Source organism: Spea bombifrons, chromosome 6 (genome assembly GCF_027358695.1).
Source record: "Spea bombifrons isolate aSpeBom1 chromosome 6, aSpeBom1.2.pri, whole genome shotgun sequence".
Classification (NCBI taxonomy): Eukaryota; Metazoa; Chordata; class Amphibia; order Anura; family Pelobatidae; genus Spea; species Spea bombifrons.
This window is the reverse complement of record NC_071092.1, coordinates 40600817-40613319: the sequence shown is the minus strand read 5'-3', so window position 1 is coordinate 40613319 and position 12503 is coordinate 40600817. Positions and strand designations below refer to the sequence as shown.

Sequence of the window (12503 nt, the reverse complement as noted above, 5' to 3'; positions counted from 1 at the left end):
TGATATTCATATAAAATTGAATCTTTGCTTTATTCTCCTTTAAGAGTTCTATCAGTTTTTCTGATAAGCTTTTTATCCCCTTAATGACAAAGCCCGTACATGTACCGGCTCAAAATGCATTGTTTTCAATAGGTTTAGGGACTGCCCATTGTCCTTAAGGGGTTAAACACATGCATGGAATGGTAATTCTGTATACATTCTACAGCATTTATTTTTAAAACAAGATAATATAACACTTTGTATTCTAAACACGTCTAATGTAGACGCCCCATTGATTGTTGTGATATATTACACCCTTAGAGTCCGTTCGCTGCATGAGATTTTATTCCATGTTAAATGGCTAGGGTGTTTTTAAATGTTTTCATTATTAGCTAGTTTTATCTCTTTCTGTGTACTGTTGTGTATCCGTGATGGTTTCATTGGTATAATAAATTATCTCATTATCAACATCACGTTTTGACTGAAATCTATAGATATATTATTTTTTTTCTTTACTTCTATTGTTTGTACATAATTGGAACGTACAATTCGTCATTTCGAAAGGAACATCCCTGTTTATTTGCCAAACGAAAAAATATAGTCAAAAGCTATAAATATAATTGGCAGGAGCCATGGGGGTTTGAATCAGCGACCCTGCATATGGAAGATATCATACTTATCTTTTAGGCCACCAGGTGGCTTTTGGGTTGCTACACTTTCTGCCTCCACATGGACTTACCTACCTGATCCTGACTCACCCTCTACTCGTTCCAGCAATCAAGGACCTTTATAACCCGGGCATGCACAAATCTTCCTTGTTAGAGAATTGAAGTTCCTGGCCCTGATTGCTGATCTTGTGGCTTTTTGCATCATAGTTGTGTCTCATCACATTGAGTCTGGACTCTGATCTTTTAGCATGGACTTCGTTACCCTTGTCTCCTGTTGCAGTGAGCTTGTTCTGAGACTCCCTGCTACCAGTTTTTGTCTATTGTTTGACTAAAAGAAAAAAATCTAAAGCTACAGCAGACTGCTGTCTATAACTGCTGTCTATAACACTCCTGAGCCTGATTTCTGAACCCACTCATGCCCTTGCACAGGGATTCCTACCTCACCAGGTCTTTTCAAAATAAAATCAGTTCCTTAGTAAGAGATGTGTTGACTAAGAACTCCTTTAAATTGTATCAATGTCCAACCTAATTGTAGACTACCCTTGCTGATTCAACTCTTTAATTACCATACATGGGAACTTCCCAAAGAAGAATAGTAGGAGCTCTTCTACTTCTAGGGAATGGCTTCATCAAGTAGTGGAGTTATGCATGTGGCAAGACACCGCTTCTCTGCATAGAGAAAGAAGAAACTGACTCAGAGACCCAGGGTCAAACTCAGAGAGTTCCTAGGTATGCTATTCAAAGGATGAACTCAACTAAAACCTTGATGACCAACACAGAAGCTGCTTTGATCAGTTCTATAATGTATCCAGTCCCTTGCACGGTGTTCTCTGTGCAACAATTGTGTCTGAAGCACAATTAACACTTAAGAATTTCATTATGACCATTGTATTAAAATATAACATATCAAACTACTTTTAAAACTTTCAATGACTAATTATCCCTGAAAAAAATCCAACAAGGAGCTTCAATTTAAAGGTCACGTTCTGAAGCTATATTTCAAATTTATATCAAATTCCTTGTAATATTTTTACTCACAGCTCCTATTGTAAATATCCATAAGCTTAACTTTTTTAAAAGCAAAGTGTCTTTGTTACACTACAAAGTATTTTCAAATATATGTAAAAAAAAAAAAAAAAAAAAAGATTCTCAAATAACAACCAGGAAGCAATACATGGAATTATTTACTCATATTAAGGCTCTACGCATATTTCCACCCACGTCTACTACTCTATGGAAGAACCTTCCTTTATAAAGATACCAATTAGAATTTCTCAGATGCCTCCTCTGAACTACCTCAGGTGATGAGTGGTCAGTAGTTACTCGAAACGCATTTTCTCATTTAATGGGACTTACGTCCCCAACTCAATAATGGGCTTGCTGAATAGTGAAGAGTTATAGATCTAGTTATGCCCACCAGGGAGATTTTCAAGCTCCATCATTTAACAGGTCAGCCGCCCCTCTGGCAAGCTACTTTTCTTTGCACTTGGAAAGAGTTTGCAAACTTCTCCATGTGTCTGTCAGACTGCTTTCCACTTCATCTTCTATAATCAGAGCAAGGATGCGAGACAAAGCCCTGGCTACGTTCGTTAATCAATCAAAAAACGTTATTACTCCTTTTCAAAAAGTGGCAAAGTTGTGCTCATTCAGCTCTGCAGTGGAAGGATCAGCTGTCAGTCTCTCAAGAGTCTGATATTCACTTTTTTAGCTGATTTTTTTTTCTAGAATATTTTTTAAAACTGTACAAAAGCAGTAAAAGGATAAGCAAGATATTATTTCTTCATTATTTCCATTCAAAAAATATATTGAAAAAATACATAAAAATATACCAATTGAAATTATTTTTTTATCATCCAGCTCTCCTTAGAAGTATAATTCAGGATATTCCCTTAAAGGAATATTCATGTCATGTTTTTGTTACAAGCTACCAGGGCCGGCCCTACAATGGAGCCGACTTGGGCAATTGCTCCAGGCGGCACTTTAGAAGCGTTTTTTTTGTTGTTCATTTTGAAGCGGAGGAGAGAGAGAGAGAGGCGCCGAGTGGTTTTCGCTTACCCGCTCGGCGCCCCTCTCTCTCTCCTCTGCGGCGAGTCTCCCTGTTCGGTCTCGGTGCCGGCTTGTAATGCTGGGCGCCGGAAGTGGCGTCAATTTCCGGTGCTCAGCATTACAAGCCGGCACCGTGGCAGAGCAGGGAGACTCGCCGCAGGACTCTTTAAAGGTAAGCACCGGGGGGGGGTAAATAATGGCGTCATCGAAGTTTAAAATGCCGCCCCCCTCCCGCGTCGGCGGGGGGGGCGGCATTTTAAACTTCGCTCCAGGCGGCGTTAAGTCTTCGGCCGGCCCTGCAAGCTACCGCAGATCCACTTCACCAAAGTGGATACCACGAATATGTGTAGCGATTCCTCTGATCAGAATGAGAGAGGGGTAAACGTGTTTTGTATCTACTGGCAAGATAGGATTTTTATTTATTTATAGAATTTTATTTTATTATTATTATTTTGTAAATAAAAAAATGTTGAAAAAGGTTTATTGAAGGGTTTTATGGTATTCATGTAGAGGGCAGGGGAAAGGGTAATAAGAATGTGGGGAGGGCAATGGATATAAGGACCAAACCTAAGCTTTCAGCATCAGTAGCATGGCTATAAATTAAAGTGAGATGATTTTTTGTCTTGAAAAAAATGGTTTCAGAACCTAGACAGCGATATGAAAGTGGTCTAAAGGTCATCTTAAGGGTATTAAGGTCACTACATTTTTAAAATAAAATCTTGGAACATTTTTTATCCATTTTGCATAATGCCAACATTTTTGTACTAACCCACTGTCCTACAACAGGACACATAAGCTTGATGAAGATGTCAGCTCAATTCACAACACTCTTTTGATGGCAGAATGTCCCGGGCCAGCAGACATAATTTAGATATGATATAATTTTGTGTCACCCGCTACTCAGATGATTTACAGTAACTATTTACCAACAGTGAGCAACTAGTGTTAGATGTGATTTAAAAAAAATCCAGTATCACTTTTATAGTAAAGGATTAAAAGTAAATCAATTGTCTGGTGAGGGTTTAAAGATGTTGACTATGGAAGAAAAAAAATACAATTTAATGCAAAAGTTCAGCTTGGGTCAGAAATGTACTTTAGACTTTTAGCCTTAAGGGGGGGTTAGGGGACGACCCCACAAACAAATGGTACCTGGGAAAAGGAGCTTCAATTTAGAGTTCGCCTTCTGAAAACAGAAACGTCTGCTCGCTCTCTTAGCAGTCTGAAACAAGTAAATGAGACGCGCGCACAGCTGAAGCAGCAGTCACATCAAGGATTTTATAAACACCTCAAGTATGGTATAAACTTTTCAAGGAATACAATTACCTCTTTTGTCAACGTAAGAGCCCTTCAATGAAACACTTGAGGTAGAACACAAGTACCTAATATAAATGGCTCATTTTCTTTTTGTACACTAAACCATACACAAGAACATAGACTGGTAACTAAGTAAAAAATGCCCCAAGGTGCATTAAAAACGTCTAGTTGGATCTGATCTGAAATAAGTAAAAAAATATGGAACACTGAACAGGAAAAAGAAGGGTTTTTTTTGACAACCGATACCTTTGTAGTGGGCAATGGCAGTCTAACGAGAACCCCTTTGTGCATGATTTCAATGGAAGTGCTTTCCAGCCACTGATTGGCTGCTTCAAGTAGCCAATCAGTGGCAAGCATCATCAGACAATGGAGGAGACAGGGATCTGCAGTTGTGAAGCTGCAGCTTCTCCCTTTTCCATTAAGTAATGTTGTTAGAGGACAAAAGTTCTTCTTCTTTGGCGAGCATACTTTGGACATTAAACTGTCTCTTTAACTGAAATGGTTGCTGCCATTAACATTGTTTCTAGCTGACAATCAGTACAGTTATTTAAAAGACCTATTTGTAACTAATAAATGATAAATTTATGGTAGGCCATGTAAAATGTATGGCATTTCAACAGTCTGCACTTTTATAATACCGTGTTTTTGCCATAATCAGATTCAGTGATTCAGATGGTGTTCCTACTTAATCAAATATATTTGAAAATGCTTTCAATAAAAGTTTTCATTTTAAGCAAAACTGTCTGCTTCAGGCGTCCAAATACGAGTTTCTAATTTAAATGTATATAATAACAATCTTGGAATTTGACAGATGGGATGTTGCATGATTATGAGGGCGAGAGAAATACCATAGCACAAAAAAAAACAATTACTGAAAAATACAGTTCTATTCGGATGAAACATGAGATGTGTTTTACCCATAAACTACTGTAGACAAAGCTTAATTTGCGGCAATGTACTTCTGACTCATAGCTTAAAGTGTTCATCGCTTGCCAGAGCCGTGTATTTCATTATACCCAGATTCTATAACACGGGACAGCATTTACATGATCACAAGGCATGATACACATGTGCAGAAGAGCACAGTATATGGAGATCCATTTTAACCTCCGTCCATCCCCAACTTACTATATATATATATATATATATATATATATATATATATATATATATATATATATATATATATACACTACCCTTCAAAAGCATATACAGCAGACTGAATCCGAATACATACACTTCCGTTTGGGGTCACTTAGATGTTTTCATAAAAAACAAGGACATTTCTAGCTGTAACATGATTGCAAAAGGGTTTTCGAACAATCACCCTTTTAAACTTGGATTAGCGAACAAGGGGGAGTAATGGGAGTGATAAAGGGCCTCTGTATGCCTATTAAGATATTCCATCAAATATCAGCCCTTTCCAGCTACAATAGTCATTTACAACATTAACCCCGTCTGCGCTGTATTTCTGATCCCTTTTGTGTTATTTTAATGGACAAAATTTGCTTTTCTTTCAAAAACAAGGACATTTCTAAGTGACCCCAAACTTTTGAACGATAGTGTGTATATTGGCTACTATTCCTTTCTTTCTTTCTTTCTTTCCAGACCCCTTTTGAAGGTATCTATTTCTAATGTATTGGATAACACCACCTCGCTTGGCAGTGGTTCCATACCTTTATTCTCCTCACTGTAAAGAATCCCTTTCTTTGTCGTCTATGAAACCTGCGCCCTTCCAGTCTCAGAGGGTGACCTCTTGTTCTTTGTATATTTCTGTTAATGAACAGGTCACTGAAGAGCTCTTTATATTGGCCCTACATATATTTATATAATGTTATCATATCCCCTCTAAAATGCAGTTTTTCCAGTGTATAGAATTTTAATCTGACCCTGAGACATTTGAAATATTAACCCTGTAATAACCACCATAAATGTTTTAGCCAAATGGCTCTATTACCGGTCCTCAGGGAAACCTTAAATTGTCAGTATTTAAGGATACACTTAACTGAATCACCTGCATTCAAGCAGGGATATCAACCACAACACACTGGTATATATATGATCACAGCATTGTAGAATAGGAAGGAGCCCACACTACTTTATGTGTTAGCCTTTAAAAATGGCTGCTGTGGTCACCCTAGTCTAGTGCCAGTTGACATTTATGGTTGAAATATATTATCAGGGATCCCACAAATCCACCCTTAAATTAAAAAAAAAAAAAGTGTGGGTTTTACTGCTGCTTCACACTATACAGAAAAAAAATTTGGTAAAGATTTTACCTTTACTGACGTATAATGGATTGCAATCTTTCGAGACTATCTAGGTCTCTTCTTCAGGCATACGGGAAGTATATGAGTCAGTAATGATGCGAAGGCTCATATATCTTAAAGCACTGTGCGACTTGACTCACCATTTTGGGCGACTTGTAGATTTCACTACCGGGGCCATTCCATCTCTGTAAAGACTTTTTGTTTTGCTGAAGTTCACAATGTTGAAAATAATCCTCTGAAAATGAATATAAAAAAACACAATTGTTTAGCTTGTTAATGCAAAAGCGAGAAAAAAATATAGATCATAAATGAGGTTATTCACTAAAACATGTTTGTATTTCAGCTCCCTGCACACCAACACACATTAAACCAATGAGTGTGCCCGTGGAAATATAATACTGAGAATGCGTATGGTTTAGGTGCCCCTATGCATGCGCAATGCAGCGTTTTAGACACAGAATCAGACGCCTATTGCCACTCCATACAAAAAATAAAAGAGTACGTTTCCATTATTGGTTTAAAGGATGATTTTATTTTCAGCTATACCTATTTGTAATACCAAACTGATTGAAGACAGTTTCTTGAAAGCCATGTATAGGTGACTAATGTGACTAAACAAGCCATTTAGAGCAAATGACGTAGAGACCTTTGAGATTCCGAATTCTGTGTCAGCCCAATGAGATATCTTCATTGACTAAAGATTCATCTCTTGGACTTATCCAGCTCTATCCATTTTGCTTATTAGGTTTCTCATAGGAAAAAACAAACGGTTTTCTTCCATGGTACAGAATGTGTGGGAAACAAGGCAGAGTTGGAGCACCTGGAAATGGGGAAGAATGGCCTATTCTATTATCAAAGTGTGTTTAATTGTGAGATAGCCAGCTTTGAATTGAAAGGAACCAAGGCCAAGCCAAGCCATGCTCTTGTATTTGTCTGTAAAGCCCAAAATACCAAACCAAAGGATGAAGAATTGTAGCCAATTCCCTCTCGATGGCTTTCCCAGCTATGAGTGTATTTCATCCACACAACCACCAGTGGATTCACATTCCCTTCCATTGCCAACCAACAGTAGGGTTATAACACCCGTCTCGGAGGAGCAGAGGGGCCACCATAAGTTCACATTATTGTGCACTAATTTCACATGTTCAATAACATGCGCTACGACACGGCAGTATACATTCCAAACAGGATACATACGTGGGAAGAAGCCCTTCACAGTTTGCAGGGGCCCCGGGATCTTCTGTTGGGACATTTTACCGTATATGAAAACATATATGTGTTTATCGCGAGTCAGAATAGACGCACCTTTAAATGTAAGTCTGTATAACAGGACATTTGCAGAACAGGTGCCCAGCATGCTGAGAAAATGCATTAAGACTGTATGCATCATCATATTTGCCCACAACTGATTTCTCTGCTGTGTTTTCACATCAGGCTAAATTTAGTCTGGTAATTGCTTTTGGATCAGCCATAAAATGCACCAGGAAGAAAGGGAATATTCTGAATGCTCTTTTATCACTAACTCCAAATGGTAGAGAAAAAAGATTAAATGTAAAAAAATAAATTACATTTAAATAATAAAAAAATGTTATCCTTCTTGTTCATTTTTTGGAGGATGCAGCGTTATCATACGAGCTTTGTGTTCTCATAGAACTGCATTTATAGAAAGGCCATCAGGCAGAGAATGCTATCATATATTTTTACTTGGCATTCATCCAGGGTGCCATAGTTTATTGATGGCATGGATGGCCAGTGTGTTTGTCCTGCTCACAGCTTCTAATGGTCTGCTTCTGGCCTGGTGATGTCATGCTGCCTATGGGACTGTAATCAGAGCCGGCCTTAGGCGTTGTGGCGCCCTGTGCGGACTACTCCTCTGGCGCCCCCCTCACTACCCCCCCTCTCTGCCCCTTCAAACTACCCGCCCTCTCTGCCCCTTTAAACTACCCCCCCTCAAACTACCCCTCCCCTCTACCCCTTCAAACTACCCCTCCCCTCTGCCCCTTCAAACTACCCCCCCCTCTGCCCCTTCAAACTACCCCCCCCACTTACCTTGTTGCCGGAGTCCTGCGGTAAGAGCGGGAGGCATCCGTCTTCTCGCTCTGCCGGCATTTCATGTTGAGCGCCGGTATAGTCCGGCGCTCAACATGAGATGCTGGCACCGCGACGGAGTCACGGACAGTAAGGGGCGCCGAGCGGTTGCCGAGAACTTCACGAGCAACCGCTCGGCGCCCCTGACCGGGACTTAGATTAAAGCATCGTTTTTTTTTTAAACTTTATTTAACATCAATGATGTTAAATAAAGTTTTAAAAAAAAACGATGCTTTAATCTAAGTCCCGGTCAGACGCCCCTGCAACCATGGCGCCCTGTGCGGTCGCACAGGTCGCACACCCCTAAGGCCGGCCCTGACTGTAATGTTTTTGCATAGGGGCACTTTAAATGTATTTTTTCTCTGTTAACAGGGTACGAGCAGTGACATATTCAGGCATAGGTTGACTACGTCCAAGCCTAGGGCAGTGCCAACAGTCCTCCTGGTAGAGGGCAGATTCAACTCTTGGCGATCAGGCCCCCTGGTGTGCTGCTGCAGAATGGATTCGTTACGTGGCGATCTTTGATCTCTCCAACCAGCCCATTTCCATGCAGCCTCCATACATTTCTTTAAAAGGTCCTTCTTTAAATTATGGTTTGTCGGGATATGACGTCAAATCCCAGAGCTCCTCTGAAAGTACAGCAGCCATGGAGGGGGTGGCTAGGCAAAATACCACACTGGGTATGCGTGTAATGCCTGGTGACATTAACATCTTATTGTCCACACAAGAGGTAACTATATTCAGAATGTGAAGAACAGCTCGGTGTCAGTGTTTTAAGTAATTAAGGTTCTGTTGCAGTCACTAAAGCCATGATGGGTCTATCTGCGTTTTTTTCTTTAATAACCCAAAAAAGATCACTCAACAGAAGAGCCTCAAAACCTACTTCCCAGGTGAGCCTGGCGGAATTTCCCCTACGGAACAGGAACCCTGTAAAGTTCAACTGGAAATCCAACTGGAACATTAAAATACCCCAAACCACTTGGAGAGCTAAATTCCTATTGATGCCACTAACTACTCAACAAGGATGGATCTTTTAGTAATGTGGGCTCTTTGCCAAGGCAAATTTGCTGATTGATCACTACGAAGTTTAGTCTAAAAGCCTCAAGAACTTATCAGGTTTTCTAATTGTGGCATCTGCCTTGGGACAAATGGTTAGATTGGAAAGCATAGTTATTCCGAAACATCAATGGTGGCTCAATATAATCAGGAATAAGGATGTAACATAGGAAGACAAGCTGGAGACACACGACGGAATAATTATGTAGTAAGGCACATAAGGGACAAGGTGGAGTTCTGTATAGTGGCGATAATAGTTCTAGTATCACTAGAGTTATTAAACTGTGAAAAGTAGAAAAACATTATTTTTATGCATTAATGGCCAGGAGGCATTCCATTTAACATGCTGCTAGATATACATTCAGTATATTCATTGAATAGCCAAGCGACTGATGTCTTAAGGTTGTTTAGCCTGGAGGGTTCCATTGCTTTGTGCTACTTCTTATATACTTCATATATATTTACACAGTCAGGTTTGTATCGGTTAGTCTTGTATATTTGTGGCTCAACAGAGGTGTCTCTTTCATGTTAACGGCTTCGCTATATTTTACCTCTAGGATTCATGTAAGACTCGCGCATCTGCCTGAAGATATGTTAAATGGGTACCGCTGTGTTTTGTTAACCACAATATGGCAATATCTTTTATCGCTTTATCATCAGCTTTATGGTAATGAAAGAAACGGTAAATGTTCTGAAATATAGATTTCCTTGTTAAACAGCATGGAAGAATGACAGGAGCCAGGCTTGGCGAGGTCTTACTGTGAATACAAGTCAACCTGGGACTATTTATTCTTCGGCTTTCAAAAAATCCCCCTTTTCTGTATTTGAAGCCAACTCAGGTAGACATAAATGTCTTAAAGGAACACATTGAAACTTCATGGGATGGAAATTGAAAAATAGCAGTTCTTCTGTTTTTAAGATAAAGGTATAAACCTGACTGGACCCTGTGTGTATTAGACGTCCATGTTTAGTGGGAATATAAGGATGTCGGGATGGTCTTATCAAAGAAGAAACATCGGGGGTCTCGTATAAACACCAAGTTTAAAAAGCTGGGTTTTAATTATAGCAGCCAATATGGTGATAGAACCAGTTTTAAAACTTGCTCTAGAATCATTAGAATTTAATGTCAGATAGGAATCATTCCACTCACCTGTTGCCCTCTCTTGGGTGGACAAGATGGGCCAAATGGTTCTTATCTAACACGCTAAAGATGATGCACATTTTACACATTGCTCTTTAATGAATATGTTAACCACAATGTAAATAGGTTGCTACCAAGGGCTGCTGTTAAAGTGATGCGACAAAAGTATTTAACAGCATTATAAACAGGGATGGATGACATTTCCTATTATCGAGAGAATCGTGTGAAAAGCGGCATATCACAGGAATTCCCTCGGACTAAACAGTCAATCAGATAAACACGTGCTTACGAAATCTTCCCCGTTATCTAACTGGGTAAGGACAGCTTATATACAGCACGCGTTATGAAGACATCCCCTATAGTTTTATTTAACATTACAGTACAGCTTAATGAGACAATGTGGGTCAAGACGTGGCTCATCGACAATAGTCTACTCAATATTTCCAATATTCTCAGCATTCTTGGATGAATTAACCCGTTTCTCTTTCCTTCTGACAGACTCATGAAAAAAGCCACTTCTGGTTCTGTCAGATGATTCCGAAATCTTCGCATTAACCACAATTATCTCACTTTATTACCCCGCCATGCTGCTTAGTGAATACAGATATTGCACATTTCTCTCTGTCAGCCATTAACCGCTGTGAATTCATCCACGTAATCTGGCCCCAAGAGGAAGACACACTCCCTCCACGGCTTCTTCATAAGATCAAGGAACATGCATGTTTTTGGAGATTAATATCCATCTTGCTGATCAAGGCGCATTTTTCAACTGTTACAACATCACTGATCAAGCTGCATATTTGAAGTGTTATACGTCTTATGCATTTGTTAATCCTGAAGACTGCGTGCTTTGATACCGGGTCCAACTCTCATGTATTTCATTTGTTTTGAATCAAACTGTGAGTTTTCACTATTGTATGCGGATTTGTTAAATTAACCCAGATGACCTTTATCAATGCAACTTGCAGCTTTGATGAGTAAACTATGAATAATCAAACGAAAGGCCCAAGGTAACTCTCGTTAAAATAGGTTCGGTGTCAGAGTAAGCAGAATGGATATTAGGAAGATATATTACTTAAAGAAAGGTTATATCCCACCCAGGGAGATACACGGACACCGGTGTCTGTCACAGCAATTTGTGGTGTCCGTCACCCTGCTGGTTCCCTCCAAAGGTGGTTGGAAATGTCCGCCGTTGGGGGATCAGGGCCAATTGGGGAGATCATTGATCTTCTTCTGATGGCCCAAATTGACAGACCTCGGTGTCAGTGCTCCCTCACGTCATATGCCCTCTATTAATGCTGAACACTCAAGCCACGTGAAAAGAAAGCCAAAAAAGAAAGGTAAGACGCAGGGTAAATGGGAGACATAGGGAGAAGGGGGATTGTTATATAGATGGTTGGATCTATCATGAAGTTTGGTAAGATACATTGACCCAAGGCAGCCATCTTTGGTTTTCTTAAAGATACAGACGAGCATATATTGAGGACATTTTTTGGGAGAGTAACATTTAAAAAAGGAAAATCCTTCACGTCACAATCAGCTTTACAAGTTTTTTTTCTAATTTCTAATTTTTTATTGAGCAAATTAAATGTTACTTAATTTAAAAAATATAGTAGCGGACAATACCGGTTGCTGCTACACATGTGTATTTCGTTAATTTTCTCTTTTTCAATGACATGATTGTGCATTTCATATAACCGTCTGAGGTAAAATAAATCATGATTTATTTTAATTTTCAAAATAAGTCAAAAAATGTTTGCCATTCCTCTAGACAACTCATCTTGTTAAACAACATTCTGTAAATGTGTTATTTTTTAAAAAAAGAAAGAAAATGACATTGAAATTGGCGCCTAAATGAAAAGCTATAAAAATAAACAGTGATTTTACTTGAAACAAGGCACAGAGATCACAATAGGAAATCAAGTCTCTTTACAGGTGCTT

At 39.3% G+C, this 12503-nt stretch overlaps 1 protein-coding gene across 1 annotated transcript in view; it reads right to left on the bottom strand.

Annotated features, from left to right (window-relative positions):
* AGBL4 (AGBL carboxypeptidase 4) overlaps positions 1 to 12503 on the bottom strand; it is a 494372-nt gene that overhangs the window by 310820 nt on the left and 171049 nt on the right. Inside the window, exon 4 of the mRNA XM_053470228.1 lies at positions 6418 to 6512. Coding sequence (XP_053326203.1) covers positions 6418 to 6512 — 95 coding nt within the window. The remainder of the gene's footprint in view (positions 1 to 6417; positions 6513 to 12503) is intronic.